This window comes from Cebus imitator, unplaced genomic scaffold (assembly GCF_001604975.1).
Source record: "Cebus imitator isolate Cc_AM_T3 unplaced genomic scaffold, Cebus_imitator-1.0 Scaffold198, whole genome shotgun sequence".
NCBI classification, from domain to species: Eukaryota; Metazoa; Chordata; class Mammalia; order Primates; family Cebidae; genus Cebus; species Cebus imitator.
This window is the reverse complement of record NW_016107513.1, coordinates 2,799,962-2,820,479: the sequence shown is the minus strand read 5'-3', so window position 1 is coordinate 2,820,479 and position 20,518 is coordinate 2,799,962. Positions and strand designations below refer to the sequence as shown.

General features: G+C 36.4%; 1 protein-coding gene across 14 annotated transcripts in view; it reads right to left on the bottom strand.

The window, feature by feature from the left end:
• Nucleotides 1-20,518, bottom strand: part of RPS6KC1 (ribosomal protein S6 kinase C1) — a 207,454-nt gene that overhangs the window by 7,575 nt on the left and 179,361 nt on the right. For all 14 annotated transcript variants that reach the window (XM_017547526.2, XM_037745381.1, XM_017547520.2 and 11 more), the window contains 2 exons: nt 5,500-5,582; nt 4,342-4,437 (listed from right to left, as the gene is read on the bottom strand). In XM_017547526.2, coding sequence (XP_017403015.1) covers nt 4,342-4,437; nt 5,500-5,582 — 179 coding nt within the window. The remainder of the gene's footprint in view (nt 1-4,341; nt 4,438-5,499; nt 5,583-20,518) is intronic.

The window sequence follows — 20,518 nt, the reverse complement described above, 5'->3', positions numbered from 1 at the left end:
GCTGGAGTGCAGTGAGTGGCATGCATGATCTTGGCTCACTGCAACCTCTACCTCCCAGGTTCGAGCAATTCTCCTGTCTCAGCCTCCTGAGTAGCTGGAACTACAGGCACCCATCACAATACCCAGCTAATTTTTGTATTTTCAGTAGAGACAGGGTTTCACCATATTGGTCAGGCTGCTCTCGAACTCCTGACCTCAGATGATCCACCCACCTTGGCCTCCCAAAGTGCTAGGATTATAGGCATGCGCCACTGTGCCTGGCCAGTTCAGCTGTTTTTTTAAACATAAACATCTTTCAGATTGTTGTATCCTTTGATACATCTCCAAAGCACTGAAATGACTGGTTTTTCAACAAATCTAACTTCATACTTTTTGGGGGAAAGAAACTGCCAACTAACTCACGAAGCCACAGCCACTCAAATTCGAGAATACTCACAGTAAATATTTTTTTCCATAGAATGTAGTCAAGTGGAACTGAAATATTAAATTATTTATTTACAACATTTGTTGTCCAATAGGTAGGAAATTCCACTCTTGGACTTTAACCAAAACTTCTATTTCTTCTCTTTCTTTTCTCATTATTTCTAATTTTTCTTTCAATCATGATTCATTAATTCAATTATTTGTATGATAAATATCAATTGATTGTCTATTATTTGCCAGTCCACTAATTTTTTTAGAATTTTTCACCTGTGTCAACAGCAGTAGCCTCATTCTTCATCAGTAACCCTATAATTCCAATATATGCTTCATCAAATTGCAAATTACTGTGTCATAAATGTTCATCACTGACTATCAATAATAATAACATAGCTATACATGATATCGCATGCCAGGCATTATTCTAAGTGCTTACAATAGGTTAACTCATTTAACTTAGAACTCTATGAATAGCTACTGTTATCTCCACTTTATAGATGAGAAAATAGAAGCTCAGGGAAATTAAGTAACTTGTTTAAGATCATACAGGTAGCAAGTAGCAAAAACAAGATTTGAATTCAAGAACTCTGACTCTGGAATCCGTTCCTTAACAACAACATTACACTGCCTCATGAAAGTGAGATCTGCAAATGCTATGAATCTATTACTTCACTTGGATAAGCATACATTTCAAAAGACTATACTAACAGTCTTTTACTTGAAATTATGTCTAGCACTCAAATTGAACCATACTACTTTTATTAAAGCTAATTCCTCAAATAATTTTTATATTAGCAGTTGTGACGATTTGTTAGGAAATGCTATTGTTATAAAACAAAAGTCATAGGAATATCCTACATGTATCCAATCCACTTTCACAATCAGACAATTTATGTCTACTGACTGAAATGTGGATGGCATCAAACACTTTAATATAAATCTAATATTTCAAATATTTGTAAGAATTAACTGCAATGACAGCATTATATTTTAGTATTTCAGGAAACATATAAACATGTAAGTTCTTTTTCATTATAAACAACTGGCTTCTTTCTAAAACATTGATTTAAATGTGAAATTCCAAAGGTTCATATTTTGACTTTTACTAAAGTCAATTTAATTAGTTCATGAACTCCTCTATATATTTGCAAGTATAAATCTATAGGCAAAAGTATAATTGTTTTACCCATGACTATCTTGCTTATTCTGCCATTTTAAAGGCTGGAACAAGAGAGGTTACACAAAGATTCTATTGCTTAAGAAAATGTCAGCCAGTGGCGCATCCAAGATGATGAATCCAAGACAGTAGCTGCCAACCTCCTTTCTCCTGAAGAAGAGGCAACAGAGCCGAGCAATGAGGGCACAAAAATTTGTTTTGGTCTTTTCCTCACATAATTTCTTAAAACTGACGAAGCAACTGTGTCATAATTAACTAAATGTACATGCTAAAGCACAAACATACATGCTCTGAGGGATTTTTTTAAGATTGCATTTAAAATGTAATTATGTTTACTTTAGCACCATTCACTTAATTCAGACAGATGACTGAACCAGGGGTACAGGAGATTATGAAATCTAAGAACAAAGCAAGGAGCTAAAAGACCAAAAAGTAGAAAATTTCCCCCAAGTAGAATAATTATTTCCATATAAATCATTTTGTGATTTTTTTTAAAGTGACCTCTATGACCTGTGAGGTAGTGGAAAAGGAAAGTCAAAATGACAAATTGCTAATCATGCCAAGAGACCCCTTTTCCCTTTCCTGATGATATTTCCTCAACATGAGTGGTAGTTTCCTTAGGCAGACCAATGACATAATGCTGATTTACTACACAAGCTATACATATCTGAGTTTGAGGACTTAGCATGCCTTAAGCCTAGACTCCTTCACAATATAACTTCTAATAAAGACAAAAGCAGAACTTGATAACTTATTATGGGGAATTCTGTTTTTAATATTATATAGTAATGACTACTTCTTTAAGGAAGAGAAACAAAAAATAGCAGTTGCTAGTTTTTCCTAAATTATTTACTAAAAATAATTTGAAATTATCTCATGCCACAACAAATAAGATGAAATCAAATGAATAGGTGCTTTTTTTTTTCCCATTAGAATGAAATGTTTTATGTATTGCTTCATTATCTCTTAATCTAAAGTGATCTAGGTATTCTCATGTCAGCATTTCCAACCTGATTGTTTCTTTATAGTTTACATACTCTGGGCAAATTAATCTTTCTGAAGTACAACTATGAACCTTTTATTCTTCTCCACAAATTCCAAATCTCAAATTTTAATGAATTAAATATTATCACTCTACTCTTGTATTTGTTGATGATAGAAGCCCATAAGAGAACCCCAACTTATTTTTATTTATTTATTTTTTTTTTTGAGACAGAGTCTCACTCCGTCACCAGGCGCCAAGCTGGAGTGCAGTGGCGCGACCTCGGCTCACTGCAACCTCCGCATCCCAGGTTCAAGCAATTCTCCTGGCTTAGCCTGCCGAGTAGCTGGGACTACAGGCGCGCGCCACCACGCCCAGCTAATTTTTCTGCATTTTTAGTAGAGGCGGGGTTTCACCATGTTGGCCAGGACGGTCTCGATCTCCTGACCTCGTGATCCGCCCGCCTCGGCTTCCCAAAGTCCAACTTACTTTTTATACTCACCTACTACCCCTTCCTCTATTTATCTCTCTATTCCAGATAAATCAAACTTTGGTTTTCTAAACTGCGTCTTTAAGACTCCTTCCTTGCTTTTGTTCACGCTATTCATGATACCAAGACTATTCTTCCCACATCCTACTTTACCATGCTGAAATTCTAAGGCCCAGCAAAAGTAACATCCACTCCACAAAAACTTTCCCTAATACTACCACTGCATTGATTATATCCGCCTCCTTCTTTTGACTTGCCACAGTATTTTTTAAAACTCTTAGACAGCCTTTATCAATTTCCATGTGGTATGGTTATTTACATGTCTTACCTATGCAGCTTATAGCACTGTGCCTTGTATACAATATTTGTTGAATAAAAGCAAAATCACTCAAGAGAATACTAGTTAATTATCTTCTTAATATATTCTCCCCTGCCTTTTTTTGTTTTCCCTGATTTAAAAAAAAAAAAAAAAAAAAAAAAAAAAGCATGTTTCGTCACATAGTTTTAGTTCTTGATGTTTTTCAAAGAACTTTATCCATTCTATTTTTCATAAAAGTTTAAGGATCCCAGGCCTGCTTTTCCCTGCTGATAGCCCAGCAAGGGGCCTGTCACACCACAGTACTAACAACCCTCAATATACTCAGCAAAAATTCACTACACAAAACTAGAGAAGTAATTTAATTATGGGGAATCAATCTAAGAAGCTCACTGGGGTTCCAAACCTGTCTCTGGGACACTAAATTTTAATTATCAATGGTCTCTTTCTTCAAAGCCACCAGAAATGTAATCACTGACACCAATGCCCAAGTTCCACCAGTGATGAAGTATCTAACTTGACAAGATCTTCAAATATGTCTCTCCTAAGCAACCTGAGTGTCCATTACTGTTTATAAATAAGAATTAAAAACTGAAAATAGCCATTCATATAAGGCTACAAAATGTGACTGCAAAATTAGAGAAGCCCCAGACAAGCTAAAAGCAATATTCAAATCACACGTTTACACAAATATACAGAACTGACTAAACGTGAGCCCTGAATTTTGGGGGAAAAAAAAATTAATACCAAGAAGTTTTAACTATACTCTCTGACCCCATCAATGGTTTGATGATAGCAAAAGCCTGAAAATATACAATATTAATTCTGAATGCATGTTTGTTTTAGGTTAAATGGGTTTTTCTTGCCTCAAACTAATCTCTTTTTAAGGTTTTGGAGGTATGGGATCTGCTAATCTGCATGGTTGATAAACCTGGCCAATAGGTCAATTAAATTACCTGTTGAATGAGTGAGCGAGCCTCTTCAGAGACACATTCTGGCATGTTCAAAGTAGTGTGAGTATTTATTCCTGCTGGATGGCATTCAACCAGAGTCTGAAACAATCAATCAGGTAAACTTCTTATCCCAAATAACATCATATTTTGTTCTATCAAAGGATTTATGGACAGCAAGTACAAAGAGCTCAACAAATGTTTTAACTGGAGGTGTAGTAATCAATACAGTGCTGCCTAAGCAGTTTAGGATGAGGGCTATGAGCCTATAGAACTTTTAACTAAAATGAAGACAATCACCATGATCACATCATAAACTTATGCTACTGTCCCGTTGGCCTTAGTTATAAAATTAATAGCTCAGAATATTATAGAAAAGCTTAAATTATATGCAAAACTAAAAAGGAATTTGATATCTTTAAAATGTTTCAATGTTTTTAAAATCCTTCAAAGTTTACAATTTGTTATTTGTAACACTTTACATATGTATAGCACTTCACAGTTTAAATGTGTGTAAAGGTGATTTGTAAACTCCACAACAATCTTAGGACAGTATTATCTACAAACGTAGATAGATGACTATTTACAAAAGTATAACTGTTCATTTCCTCTGTTTTCTTCCCAAAAGGCAATCTGCACAATACTTTATTAAAATGTACTAACTCAAACATCATAATCAAAAGTTATTGATCTGAGAGCATAATTTCTGTCCTTAAGCTAGAATAGGAAAAATTTATGGGACTGAGAAAAAGATAATGCTAATTTTAATATCTATGTTAATTTTCTTAAATAAGAATTCTCTCCTGGTTTCAGACAAGACGTTTAAAACACCCAGAGAATTTTAATACATCCTTACATAAACCTTACAGATTTAACCCTGTTAAAGCTGAATCATGGAAAATTAAGAGAAAAAAGGTTTAATCATATATCACTATGAAACACTGTGACATAAAGTAATTTACCATCAATTTATTCAATGTAAGGAAATCCAACTTTTTAAAATATCTGGAATCTTGACAAAATTGCATTTCTCTGCTTGCGTTTTGTATTGAAGTTTTTGTTGCTTGGTCCCTGATTAAAAACTAAGGGTGAAGGCTAATGTTCTCAATTAGAAATCAAGGTAGCATCTGGGTAAATTTATTAAACGTCCAGGTCACTGCTTACCTTGCCAGTGAGAAGTTCAAAGAGGACAGCACCCAAACTCCACCAATCACAGGCTTCAGTTTCTTCAGTGATTGCTCCAACCTCTAAACACACCAAAAAAGGTTGATATTAAAATTCCAAAGGTCAATTAAACTTTCAAAATTAACATGTATTAGCAAGGTGACCTTTTTAATGCTGAGAGAGCATATACTAAATAGTACTGGGCTTTCAAAATTCCTGAAAGTTACTTATCCCTTTGGTCACCTACTGTGGTTGCATTTTTTTTTTTTTTTTGATGTAGTCATATATTAAACTGAGACATTTGTTCTTCAGGTGATAGAGGGACACCTTCAAGATGTTTTACTTAAAAGTTACGTGAACCTACTAGATCAGCATTTTGCTTAATTTTTTAAATTTGAGAAAGTATAGCCAATTCTACCTCATGAGTAATTTTTTTGTTTTAGAAATAGACTCCTCAGGTTCTGAAGGAACTTTAAAAATTATCTAAGCCAATATTAATTATCCTTTTACTTGCAGGTTAGAAACCAGAGAAATGAAATACCTTGTCCAATGTCATATTGTGGCAGAACAAAGACTTAAGAGTATCATCCTCCCTCTCCTATATAATCAATTGTTTTCAACCAAAGGAGGAGCATGTGAAATGCAAATCCACCCATTTTGCTAAAGTACAGATAGATACATTGTTTTAAGTCACAACTGAAACTACTGGGTAAGATAAGGGATTTCAGAATATCTACAAATTACACTTTTATCTGTGTTATCCCTATCTCTCGCCAGCACAAGTTCCTGAAATGTAATTTGAGTTTTTAGGTGTCGTCTTTCAGGTTCCTGCGCAAATCAGCACCAACTCCTCATTTCACCAGTTTTTTGGGTTTTTTTTTTTTTTTAGGCTTTTAGCCCTTAAGTTATCTTGTGCTTTCCTAATGGCATTAAATTAGTCCCTAAGCCTTGCCAATATCTGCCCTTTCATTTCCGTTTGACTGAAAAAAAAAACCAAAAAACAACCTACAATTCGACTAAAGGTAACCCACAATTCAAAACTATTTTCAGAAGTTTGTAAGTAGTTAGGTTGGAACTTGGAAAGTAAAACATATAAGGGGTACTCAGGTGTCCAGCCTTTTAACCAATGCTTGGTCAATCTACTTGTGTGGGAGAATCCCCAAACTCACAAAATAGCTTGAGCAACAGTTTTAAAGCAAAAGTTATATGTACCAGAAAAAGAAAAGAGCCATTACTATACAAAACACTGAAATTACTCCATTCAGCAAACTTTCTCTACATCCCTTTTTCTGAGGTTCAAACAGCCTATATAGAACTATATAGAACTCTACCCCTTCACAGCCCTTCCCCAGCCCACCCTCTTCCTGAAGTGCTTCATGCCAAATCAGTTTCCATTCCCCAACTAGCTCTCTAACCACCTCTCAACTAGGTAATAAAAAGAAACCAGGTATTAACTAATTCAAACTAGTATATGAATGACTCAAAGTCTCCTAATTTTCTTAGAACTATTTGTATTTATAAAATACTTGCTTGTTTGAAAAACTGATAACTATCTAACAATAAAGATTTAATCATATATGTTGTGGCATATCTGTATGATGGATTACTATTACAGAACCATTTTAAAAAGGATGGCTTACGCCTGTAATCCCAGACTTTGGGAGGCCGAGGCCAGGAGTTCAAGACCAGCCTGGCCAACATGGCCAAGCCCCATCTCTACTAAAAATACAAAAATTAGCTGGGCATAGTGGTGGGTGCCTGTAACAATAGCTACTCGGGAGGCTGAGGCAGGAGAATCACTGGAACCCGGGAGTCAAGAGGTTGGAGTGAGCTGAGATCATGCCATTGCACTCCAGCCTGGGCAACAAGAGCAAAACTCCATCTCAAAAAATAAAATAACACCTACATATACTTAAGCGAATGTTTGTATATATAATATTTCTTAAAAAGCTATAAAATACAATTCTAATTTTAAAAGTACACATTTACTAAAAAGACTGGTAAGAAAATATAACAAAATGTTTTACTGATTTGCCTCTGGGATGGTGAGTTTTGTTTTTGTTTTTGTTTTTTTTGAGTCGGAGTCTCACTCTGCAGCTCAAGATGGAGTGCAGTGGCACAATCTTGGCTCACAGCAACCTTCACCTCTGGGACTCCAGTGATTCTCCTGCCTCAGCCTCCCAAGTAGTTGACAAGAAGCAATCATTGTAAATAAAGAGTTTATGGAATACTCAAATGAAACCAACAGTCAGATGCTGGAGGAATTTGTCACATAAATAACAACACTTTATCCAAATATCAGAATGACAGGCCAATTTTAAAGCCACAGGTGCATACAATACATTAAAATGAGAATTAGTAGTAAATATCCTGAAGTAGTCCAGAAGCAGCTGGGGCTGAGGCAGGACAATCACTTGAGACCCAGAGGCAAAGGTTGCAGTGAGCAGAGACACTCAGTTAATTTTTTTTTATTTTTAGTAGAGGCAGAGTTTCACCATGTTGCCCTGGGTGGTCTCAAACTCCTGAGCTCAAGTTATCCACCTGCCTCAGCCTCCCAAAGTACTGGGATTACAGGCATGAGCCACCATGCCCGGCTGGTGAGTTTTTTTTATTATCTACATGAATATGTAATTGACACAAATTTTTAAAGTACAGCAACATGATATGAAAACATTCAGGCTTGTTGGAAAAGTTACTCTGGAGCAGAGAAGACAAAACTATGTAAACCAGTCCTCTCTTCTGTTCATCTGGATAGTTTTTTCACAACTTTAATGCATGAGAAAGAACGTGGAATCAGGAGTCCTGGGTTGAGTCAAGGAATTCACTTGATCTCATCTATAGCATGAGGGTTATAGCTGAGGATCTCTAGGTTAACTTCAGCTTTAAATTCTGTTCATCTGCATAGTTTTTTCCATAACTTTAATGCATGAGAAAGAACATGGAATCAGAAGTCCTAGGTTGAGTCGAGGAATTCACTTGATCTCATCTATAACATGAGGGTTAGAGCTGAAGGTCTCTAGGTCAATTTTAGCTTTAAATTCTATGGTTTGATACTCAAGGATTCTCTAAAATAGTGATACTCATGAAGGACATATCCCTGAGTGCTCTCTTTCAAAGTACATATGCTACCCTTTCCAGATCAAATACACTGCCCTCACCCCCATTCCTCATTTCACGGGGAGCCACTGTCACCTTTGGAAGTATACTCTTAGACTTTAGAAAGGGTGTGTGTTATTAGAAATGTTAGGAAAGTAATAGGAAAATTTATCATAGTTCTATCATAAAATGTAAGCTTTTGTACATTTACTTCCAGTCATAGCAAGCGATGAGTTACATCGTGTCCCTGCTCAAAATTCTCACTGACCATTAGATAACATTCAAACTTCTTGCTTAATTAGGTAGGAATATACAATTCAGCGTCCACAATAAGGTCTCAACCTATTGAATTCATTCAACCAACATACATGAAGCAGCACAAACTAGGCACTGTACTAGGCACTATTACTCCACAGAATTCGGTGCGTCGGCCACATTGTTAAATAATGTGAAATTAAAATCAGTTTTCTCACTAATGTAGTTAGTGATTTTATTTCTTAAGTATCCTTTTGTTCAAGAATTTCATTTAATCCATTTTCTTTATTCATATCACAAGCAGTGTATATTTCTTAGTATTATAAGGATCACCTGAGGTCAGGAGTTCAAGACCAGCTTGGCCAACATGGTGAAACCCCATCTCGACTAAAAATACAAAAATTAGCTGGGTGTGGTGGTGTGCGCCTGTAGTCCCAGCTACTTTCAGAGGCTGAGACAGGAGAACTGCTTGAACCAGAAAGCAAGGGTTGCAGTGAACCGAGATTGCACCACTGCACTCCAGCCTGGGCGACAGAGTGAGAATCCGTCTCAAAAAAAAAAAAAAAAAAAAAAAAATTTATGCATTTACAATTCAAGATCCAAAGTTATCGGTCAACCATCAATTCTGAATGTGCCACCAACCAGCTTTACTTTCCATTTAGAATGTTCCTTTGTTCACAGTAGATACACACTGCAATAATGATCGTAGCAATAATAAAATAGCAGCTACCATATCCTGACTGCTCACTACATGTAAGAAATCATGTTTAACACTTTACAATAATTATTTGTAATTTCTAAGCAACCTTACGGAAGAATTAATTTGGGCATGATGACTTTGGGAGAGAATATTGTATTTGTGTGTCCAGGAAGAAGCAGGACATCTGATCCAGTTAGCTTAGAGAAATGTAAAAGTTAATGAGATGGTTTATAGGGTCTAACAACATGTGCTCAGGAGCTCTAGACTGAAGCCACATTCTAAGTCTCTGCTCATGAGGTTCCCTGTCAAAACTGAGCAGAGGACTGCTGAGATGGGTCTACCTAATCAATGGCTAACATATTTATAAAGGTGCCTTTTAAACTCAGCAAAAGGGCCAAAGTGCCATCAACAATGTAGCCTAGATCCTCAAAAGCTACGTGCTACGTTTGTTTTCCACACTACTGGGGAGAATGTCCACCCCAGGCGAAATATGTTAGTGGGGAGGCATGGGGGAGTGTGTTCTTGAAGCCACAAGATAAGCACAGTCCATATTCCTGAACCTCAAAGACTTGTATGCAGGGAGGGGATGGAGTATTGTTTTACTATTACTATTTTTTAAAAGAAACAGACCTATTACGGAACACAGCGTAAAATTTGCATGGATTTGCAAGATAAAAAGACTTCAGAGAAACCTCAGAATCATATTTCACTTGTCCCCTGGGATACTCATTTCACATCACCTCTACAGTCAAGTACATAAGCAGAAAAATGTGAGAGGCTCTTTATGAAACAGGCAAGGCGGATTACTTTATTGGTTTCTGTAAACTTGCTCAACTGAGGAGTCTAAGAACTAGGTTTACTGGTTTTATGCTGCTTTGAAATCTCTAGTAAATAAGGACCAATGTACTGCTTCAAATGTGGATTGCCACAGTGTCTGATGAACCACAGTCTGAATGGGAGTTAACAGAGACAGCAGCAAGAGATCTAAAAATCCCCTAAAGAAGCCTATGCAACCCACAGCCCAGGAGGGCTCTGAATGCCACCCAATGCAAATTCATAAACTTTCTTAAAATATTATGAGATTTTTTGGAGACTTTTGTTTTTAAGCTCATCAGCTATCATTAGTGTTAGTGTATTTTATGTGGCCCAAGACAATTCTTCCAGTGTGGCCCAGGGAAGCCAAAAGACTGGACACCTCTGCAAAGCTTACTTACATTCCCACTCTTCAGTGGGCTTGCTAGCTAGTCCAGGACACCAAGTGGCACCTGACATAACTACTAGAGACACTTTAGTGCTGTCAACCGCAGTCTACCTCTTTCACTCCCCATTTCTTTTTCCATTTCCTGGATCTTCATCTCTTCTCTCTTCCACAGACAGCCTGCTTCATTTCCTCCTCATTGACCTTCTTTCCTTCCTCCTCTTGGATATGATTAATTCAGCTAACGGCACTTAGGCCTAAGGAGACTGCTGGTCCCATCTAAGACAAACTGCTTCTGAAACCATGAAGGCACAGCTAGGTTGAATGTCATCTTTAATTTGATTGTAGTAGTAGAGAAGGATAAGAACTGTAAAAAGGTAAATTGGTTTTTCATAGAAACCAGGAAAGAAGACACTGAACAATTTTTAAGTCCATCCCCTTAACAATGCAGCTTGAAACTGTTCAAAATGACTTTATACCAGGCAGGGATTTATTAATTAATGTGAAATTGATATCATGATCAACTGTCCTTGATTTTCACACATGACTCTAAGCTACAACAAAGAGTTCTGTATTTAGGTAAGATAGGAAGAAGAACTTCCTAACAGCTAGGAAGCTTAACTATTAGAACAGGTGGCGGTAAGTACTTGTAGAATTTCTTCTTTATAGGTGTTAAAACAGAAAAAAAATTTTTTTCAATTATCAAAACAAAGGACTTTATTTGGTTGCCCTTTTAACATCCTTAAATATCACTAATTCTTAGATTAAAAATCTTAAGATATACACTGAAACTGTATTACCAAAAAGAAGCCTGACATTTTGTGGCTGTCAAAAACCACTACTCTAAAACTACTTTACTTGTAAAATCTACGTAAAAAGTCTAAGCATAAACCAAGGACAATGATTTATATATAAAGTGACATGATAGGTACTACAAACATCAGGTGTATGTGCCTAAAGTCAAAAATAGAGAATGAAAAGAAATACCAAATAAGTCTCTGAGGCTATTTTAAAAGAATAACATAGTGAAGTTGAGAAATCCCCTTTAACTTCTAACTCAAATTTGAAAAATCTCTGAACACAAGCAGAAAAACATTTTGTTTTTTCTTTTCTGTTTTTTTATTTTTTTTAAGATAGGTTCTCATTCTGTCACAGGCTGGAGTGCAGTGGCAGGATGATGGCTCACTGCAGCCTTGACCTCCTGGGCTCATGCAATCCTCCCACCTCAGCCTCCCAAGTAGCTGGGACCACAGGCATGCACAACCATAGCTGGCTAATTTTTCGTTTTATTTTTTGTAGACAGAGGATTTCACCATGTTGTTCAGGCTGGTCTCAAACTCCTGGGCTCAAGTAATTCTCCCACCTTGGCCTCCCAAAGTGCTGGGATTACAGACATGAGCTACCATTTCTGGCCTAGAAAAATATTTTAAAGGATAAATTCTACCACGTTTTTTGCCAATTTTCAAAAACATTTTTCCTATAAAACACAAGATGTTAAGTTTCTGGACATGCCCCATTCCCTACCACAACATTCTATAATTGCAGTTTCTAGGATTGGTAAAACAGTACCCTTATTGTCCACAAGTACAGTGGCACACTACAGGCATTAAGAAACATGATCAGAGAAAAATAAAAACTATTCCCTCAGAAAACAATTTCTTAGTTTATTCCCACAAAAACTTGAAAAATGGTGATATCAAAGAATCCTGGATTTTTGTCCTTAAGTCAAACAGATGTATTGCCAGGGCTCTGTTATGCTGCTGTTTGAGCTTGGCTGAGCATATCACTATGCGTCTCTGAAAATGAGAACAGCAAGACCGCTAACATTCTTTCAACCTCTTATAATCTCTAATTTTATGATCCTGAAAGTGTTTTCAAAAGCACTCATGAGCCTTTCTCACAACTTCTTCTCCCTTCATTAACCTAAGATGCCCAAAGAGTGGATTATGTAAAAATGAGCAAGCATTCCTCAATCTTCTTCCTTTTCCCCTTTTTCTACACAGCCACTCCTCTCTTTCCCTAAAAGACTAATTACCTGTTGGTAAGTGAAATGAATCAGGGTCACTAAATCTAATCATTATCATCTTTTAATGTAATGGAGAGACAGAATCAGATCCTGATTAGATTTCAACTCATCCATAAATTTTTAAGGACATCAAACATGTGCAAACTGTTTAGTAAAATTCTGGAACTTTCTCTTCAGTACTAACAATTCTGATACTCTAACTACAAGGTAGAATCTTACTGAGTCATACTAATGATTCAAACTATCATATTTCACAAGTGAGTAAACAAGATTAAATAAAACAAAGATATCCCAACATAAAATGTGCTTTGCCTACCTTTGCTTTACTCATGTTTAACAACTCACAGAACACTCTTCAATAAGATAGATATTTTTCAGAAAAATAATGCTGTCTTGGTAGCCCATATTGCCAAAGAGCTTGCAAAAAAAAGACAATAACCAAGTTTTATAGTCCTTATGATATTCAGAGTCTTCCAAGTCTCCCTCTTATAGCCAAAGTAATAATGTTTACCCTAAATCCAGAACTGCAACTACAATAAGCTTAGCTCCTGAAAAGTAAAGAAGCAAAAAAGCAGAAAGCTTAGACTCAAGACAACCATAACATATATGTATGGGAAGGGAAGGAAAAGAAGAACAGTAGGCAGACTTGAGGAAGTCTGAAAGACACTGGAGAGACTATGTGATTCCGACATCCTAAAATCATGATGTATGCTTTATGACACATGCTTACCTAAGCATGCAGGCCCTGCCTTTTAAGACTATGCAATTTAAACTGCATGGATTTGTCAAAGACATATGCAAAAATAACCAAAGACAGATCTAACATCATGCTGGAAATTGTATAGAAAATCAAGAAAACTAGAAACCGCAAGCGAAACTCAAGCTTTAAATGAAAACGTTTCTATAAAGTTTTATAAAGATGAATCATCTTGCATTTTAAGTAATTGTGAGGACTTCAACATCCCAAATTCAGAATTTACTTTTCTTTAAAAGACATCACACTGTTCAAATGCTTACTAGGGTAATCTGATATTCCACATTTACAGGTATGTGTTGAGACACACCTTCAGACTGGCGAGGCCATCTGATTCACTTCTCTGGCTTTTCCACTAAAGGAGATTCCACAGAGGTCATCTCTTTCTTCACCTTACCTTTACTAACAATATAGTTACCTATCCCCATTCCAAAAATTCCCAGAGACAAGTCCATAACCTCCCTCTGGCAATATGTTTGTTGTTGCTATCTTCCCTCCCCCGATATAGCAGGAAATATAGTATGTTCAGAATGTTCTTAAAAGAGAATTTCACTTATAAAGAAATTCTATTGTAATTTAGAACTCCTACACTATTTTTTTAACTAGACTTTTTTAAATGAATAGAATCTTAACAGCCTCAACTCTTTTCACTCTCAAAGTTATAGCAACTGTGGAACTGTTATTAAGAAGTCATATAAAATTTAATTAAAAAGCAGCAATCATTGTAAATAAAGTGTTTACGTAATACTCAAATTAAACCAACAGTTAGATGCTGGAAGAATTTGTCACATAAATAACATAACACTTTATCCAAATATCAGAATGACAGGCCAATTTTAAAGCCACAGACGCATACAATACATTAAAACGATAATCAGTAGTAAATATACCAGGGAAGGAGGAAGATAAATAGTTTTTTAATGCCACAGGATTTTTTTCTCAAAATAATAAAAAATTTTCACTTTGAATATTTGACCTTAAGGATTCCAAAGCTCTCTTTGGCGGGGGGGACATAAGTAACAAAAATATATTAACCTCTAGGATCAAAGAAAGATCCCTGGTAAATTAGACAACTCAACAATGGCAAATTCTTTTTTTTTCTTTTTCAATGATTATGCCATAAGGCAAATTCTTATAAACCTTAACATTAAGCACAATGTATATCTATACGTATCAGACAGCTGGAATGTCTAAACTTTCTATAAATTCTTTAAGTGTTCAATAAGATTATTAAGTAGAAATGCTGCTACAATTGGTCAAGAATTTAACTTTCTTCCAAGGGAGTCAGACTTCATTAATTGACTTAGGAGTAGAGAAAGGTTAAACAAAAATCTAATCTGTCATTAGTGACAACTTCGACCAAGGAAAAGAACATCTTTCTTTTGCAATGAGCATTCCATGTCAGCTAGGGCACAGAAACATTAGTACTGTGTTCCTACACAGACAATCTTTCCCCGCAGCATCTGTTGCTAATTGAAAGGGACTAGAATTACAAAATCCTAGTCAATTTCTCTCACCAGCTCTTGCTGTGTATAAAGATTTTCTATGCAGGGGCTGAGCATTAGTCTTCCACTGCAGCTGATAACTAAAGAGCAAAGAGAAAGAAATACAGAAGAAAGCATTTTTTGTATCCAACAATATATGGAACTAAACTGTGGGATGGGGGACAGCTAATCACATCTTTTGTTAGCTCAGAAAATTACCATTCCATAAACACAACTATTCACCTATAAAGGTCTATTAACATCCTAGTTAACCAATTGTATATTTCTTCTGTTTGGGTAGACTCCTTTTCATGTAAATCTTCAGAAGTAACCACCAATATTACACTAATTACGTCTTTTATTTCTGGTTCCTAGGCACATTGCCTGGGATACAGGGGGCATTTAATAAATGTTTGTTGAATAAATATATCAATCTTGTATTTTGTAGCAATGTCCATTCAAGGCATTCAAAGCACCTCCAAAGCCTTCATCACCTTCGTTTTCTTTAAGGTCCATTCAGCATGCAGAGCTACATCAAGTCCTTTCGCCATCCTACAACTTGTGGACTAAAAAGTTTAAAACATTATCTAAAGCATACTTAGCTGCAGGAAGAAATAATGATTAGAGGGTTAAGAGTGGAGGCCAGTCAGCTGACTACACTATTCCAAGCAAGAGATGAAGGCAGCCTAAACTCGGTGGTAGAATGGACACCTTCCAACGCTCCCCATGCAGAGCACAGTGACTGCCTCTGGATGGTGCAGTTTGCTCTAGCATAGGTGGCGTGTGCTACATCAAGAAAAGAAAGCTGGGTCAGGTGCAGTGGCTCATGCCTGTAATCCCAGCACTTAGGGAGACCCAGGTGGGTAGATCACTCGAGGTCAGGAGTTCAAGACCAGCCTGGCCAACATAGCGATACTCTGTCTCTACTAAAAATACAAAAAATTAGCCGGGCATGGTGGTGGGTGCCTATAATCCCAGCTACTTGAGGCAGGAGAGCTGCTTGAACCCAGGAGGTGGAGGTAGAGGTGGGCAGTGAGCTGAGATTACCACATCCAGCATGGGTAACAGAGCAAGACTGTGAAAAGAGAAAAAGAGAGGAGGGGAGGGGAGGGGAGGGAAGGGAGAAGAAGGGAGAAGGGAGAAGAAGGGAGAAGAAGGGAGAAGGGAGAAGAAGGGAGAAGAAGGGAGAAGAAAGAAGAGAAGAAGAGGAGAGAAGAGAGGAGGAGAGGAGAAGAGGAGAGGGAAGAGAAGGCTGAAAAACCCTGGGGGAATAAAGAAGACAGGACTGGGAGATAACTCAAGGTTTTTTTCTGTCCCTGTTCAATTAAAGGAATTTAGGCACCTAATACCATAAAATGTGCCACAAATTTGTAAGCTGGCTATAATACCTTGCTGGTGGGCTGGTGAGATCATTTGTACCAATTAGAAATATTTTTTAAAGGTTATCGAAAACAAACTCATTTAAGTACATTGTAAGACAACTATGCTACCTAGCTGGGGTATTATTTTAGCTATAGAGACATTTTTTTTAAGTTTTTGTATATGACAATACAAAATATTAAAACAAAAGCAAAACTAAAAGCCAGAGCAACTATAGGAATAAAATTTCATTTTAATTCCAGCTTTGGAATGGTCCTCTTAATAGTTATAAACTAAAAATATCAAAGTTTAATAGCTTAAAGTATACAAGCTCAAAGGTACAAAGCTGTTCACCTTTGCCTTGTATTTGAAATGAGTCACATTAGACAGAAGAAACTTCCCTACAGTCTCACATCTCTGAGGCAGATCTGCATTCTTAGGTGATAGAGCCTGGAATTTTCATTTGCTAGCCCGTCCTTTCAAATGGGCATTTTGTTCCTTTTTTCTTATTTTATACTATTTCAGAAAACATTGACTGCCTAATTATCCATTCTATATTCCATAAAGTCCTCCAACATTATACTCAATTGCGTATTCAAATGCTGTATTTGTTGAGCAGGGTATATGAACTGTTTGAAAGTTCCTGCAATCACATTACTCTAATTAGCCTGTTATCCAGAGAAGACCAATGACAGAGACTGGCACTTTCCAGAGAGAGAAGTCTGTGGCAGTTGGGGCCCTGCTCTTCTCCCAGTGCCGCAAGTTGACAGGGAGATTGTGGTGCTGCTCCACCCTATATACACATTCGCTTTTTTGGCACATCTCAGTCTCTAGCCTCACTTCCTGCCACAGCCTCATTATTTATTCAGTTGGTTTTTAGGTAATTCAATTACCTGAACCCCTGGGCCTGCTGTATCGTGAGGAACGGGACGTGAGTGCAGATCACACTCAGCTACTTCAGGCTAAGCTTGGCTACATATCTAATTCCGCTTTTCTCCCACTACCTAGCTCTGAATTTCTTGTTGTCGTGGTGACCTGGCAACCATGTTCTGAGCTTTCCTGCAATTATCTGTACAACTTGAGTCAAAACTCTTTAATTTCACTTGATTCAGCACTCCAGAGCCAAGAATTACTTGTTCAAAGGAGTTTATAGGTATCATTACTATACGGTTTTCTTCTGAGATAAAATAAGAAACAGGTAACTACCACATGACTTCTGGTTGACTGATTATAATGGTAATTCTGAGCTCTATACAATCTTGCTTACTCTCTCACCCCGTATTTCTAGCAGGAAAAAAACCAACAGCATGCTCCATTTTCCATTGATCATATCACAACAACTCCATTCTGAATAGCCATTGGGTGTCACAGTGTTACCCAACCAAAGCCATTACAGTAGACTGATGAGAAAAAGGCTAACTGAAAATTGTGAGAATGACAGGCATAGCTCGCTTGCTCGCTCGCTCGCTCGCTCTCTCGCTCTCTCTTTCTCTCTCTCTCTGCTGCTCTACTGCTGTGTTAGGCAGAGAGCTACATGCACTGCTACTAAAGAAGCTTCAGAAATCCTACTTGCCTAATCCTCATTCATTTTTAAAAACCTTAGCATTTTTAAACATTTATTTGAAGGAAGAATTTGTGAAGAATTGCTTAGAAGGAGTAAGTCCTGGTAACCTAAAGGAAATTAAAATTTACAAAATTTGACGGGATACAGAAACTGATGATTTGATAAAAGTAGTTAGCCAATGGCTCTGGTCTATAATGTTTAAGACTCAGCATTACATCTTTGTTAAATATCGGAGGCAAAAGACAGTTCATTTTCTTCTTTATAATAATGCAATAGTGAGGCCAATTACTGAATAGTTGACAAAAGTCAATTGACATATGAAAAATAAAAAGCATTACACTGTAGCTAATACTTAAAATTCTATCTAGTCTTATGTTCCTCTTCTGAAAAAGAAATGTGCCCAAGATCATCAAGAAAAGGTTTGGTGTAAATAAAAGGTTAAAATTAACTTAATTTTAATAATCTAATCTACAGCTTGACATAAACCCTCCACTCCAAATATCAGGTGGTATTATGAAATGTACGGAGATACTGTTTTTCATCTTTTCTGTATCAAAACATTATCAATTCATTGAACTTCTCTTGGGATGTGTTAATGTGTCATTCATTAAGATGCCAAATAACAGGGATTGAACTCTTTGCTCTTACTTTGTCTCATTCTCACCACTAGAGATAAATCACATTCTGGTCTGATAAGGGAATCATGATTTCAGAATAGTCTGTTTCAATATGGAACAACCTTAACCAAGATGTGACAGTGACTGGCCCATGGATTCCAGGGTTCCAGACCCTCAAGTTCTCCTAAAGTTATCCTTTAATCTTCTTTGCATTATAAGGGCCTTACCTAGACAAGGCAAGACTTGTTAACTTGAAGCTTTTTTGCTTATACTCTATACTCATGTCACAAGCTTCACGGATATACAGACATGAGGTGTATCAAGAAATTTTCTTCAGTGGAAAAGTCTCACTAATCTAGGGCAAACTGGAAAATTTACTGGTTCTCCTGAAGAAGAAATAGATTTGATTTTTATGACAATAAGAACCGAGGGCAGAGGACTAAACTACTTGCTAATCGTTCAAGGGAAACATTAAAATACTATGTACAAGAGGGCTAGTTATTGCTGAAGTTTTGCTTAAGAGTAAATCAATTACTGTCTGAAACATAATATTTAAATATTAACCATAACTATTTTGCTCAAAATTATTTCTGAAGTTCCCTCTTGCTACCACCTTCTTTCTGTTTTAGGAAAAAAAGTCCTATCTCCTGGTTATGTCATTATTTTGAAATACACATCTATATTTATTTGCTTTCTCTATCAATCTCATATTCTTAAAATTAGATTTCTCATGTTTGCTGAAGTTATCCAGGTCCCATAAATTCTCGTATCTAAATAATTCTTTCTTCTTTAAACAATTTTGTTTGTTGAGAATCTTGACATTCTTCCACAGTGATACTAAGTTTAAAAAAAAAAAAAAGAGAGAGAGAGAGAGAGAATCTTGACATTCAACTTTCACCCCAAACAAAAGTTGTTTTGGCTTCCTTCCACTAAATGAAAGTATTTTCCATAAATCCCTTATTTCCACATGATATACTTCATGCACAAACTCCATACATAAATGAGTAAAAAAATATATACTCAGAAGGTCCTCCAAATGAAATGATTTTTTTAACTCTACTAACATTAGATAAGAAATCAATATTTACCCTTGAGGGGAAAATCCTGCCTTTATAAGACAAACTTCAATTTTGACTATATTTTGTTTAAGGAGGATGTCTGATGATTTGACATGTGATTGTATTTATACCCAACTAATCTATTTTACTACTCTTAAATTGAGGCCTAGAAAGTCTTAAATAAATTTCCCGAGGTCTAGCAATGATTGTCCCCTGATCTGGGACAAATATGCAGGTTTGGTAGTTCTCAAGTCCGTCTAAATGTTCTAAATCTTAAAAAACTTCTGATAGCCTCAAGATATTTTAAACCATCCACAGTCTGAGCCCTAGTTTTAATTATCAGATACACAACTATTACACAGAGCTCCACGCCTAAAAAGAAACAAATGGCATGGGAAGCATGTTTATGGAGAAAGGCAAGGGAAATTACTCCCCAAAATATATTCATGGATTATTTGATAAAGTCAGGCTAGAAGAGCAAAGAAAAGTAGTCAGTAAATGGCATGCTCTAAAACTGAATTTTTACAGATAGTTTTCAGCATGATTTTTCTGTTTCATTTTTCACCGTCAGCTGTGAGCTGTTTCCAAGTGTGAAATTGACTAAGAGAGGAAGCAAAGCTGTCATTTGACATCTGGGAGCGTGGAGATTGGGCAGCAGTGAAAAGCCATTTTGGACTTCTTCGATTTACACACATATTCACTTTTCAGACATTTTCAAGTCTGAAAAGGATTCAATGACAAATATCAATGTAAATTTCAAGCATTTAAAATTAAAGACTCATAATGGGGCAGAAAATAAAAGTGAACTCACATTGATAGGATACCATATCAACTTAAGACTAGAATGAGAAACTTAAATGATTATATTAGGTTAACTAACACAAATAATTTTACACACTTGTCTCAGA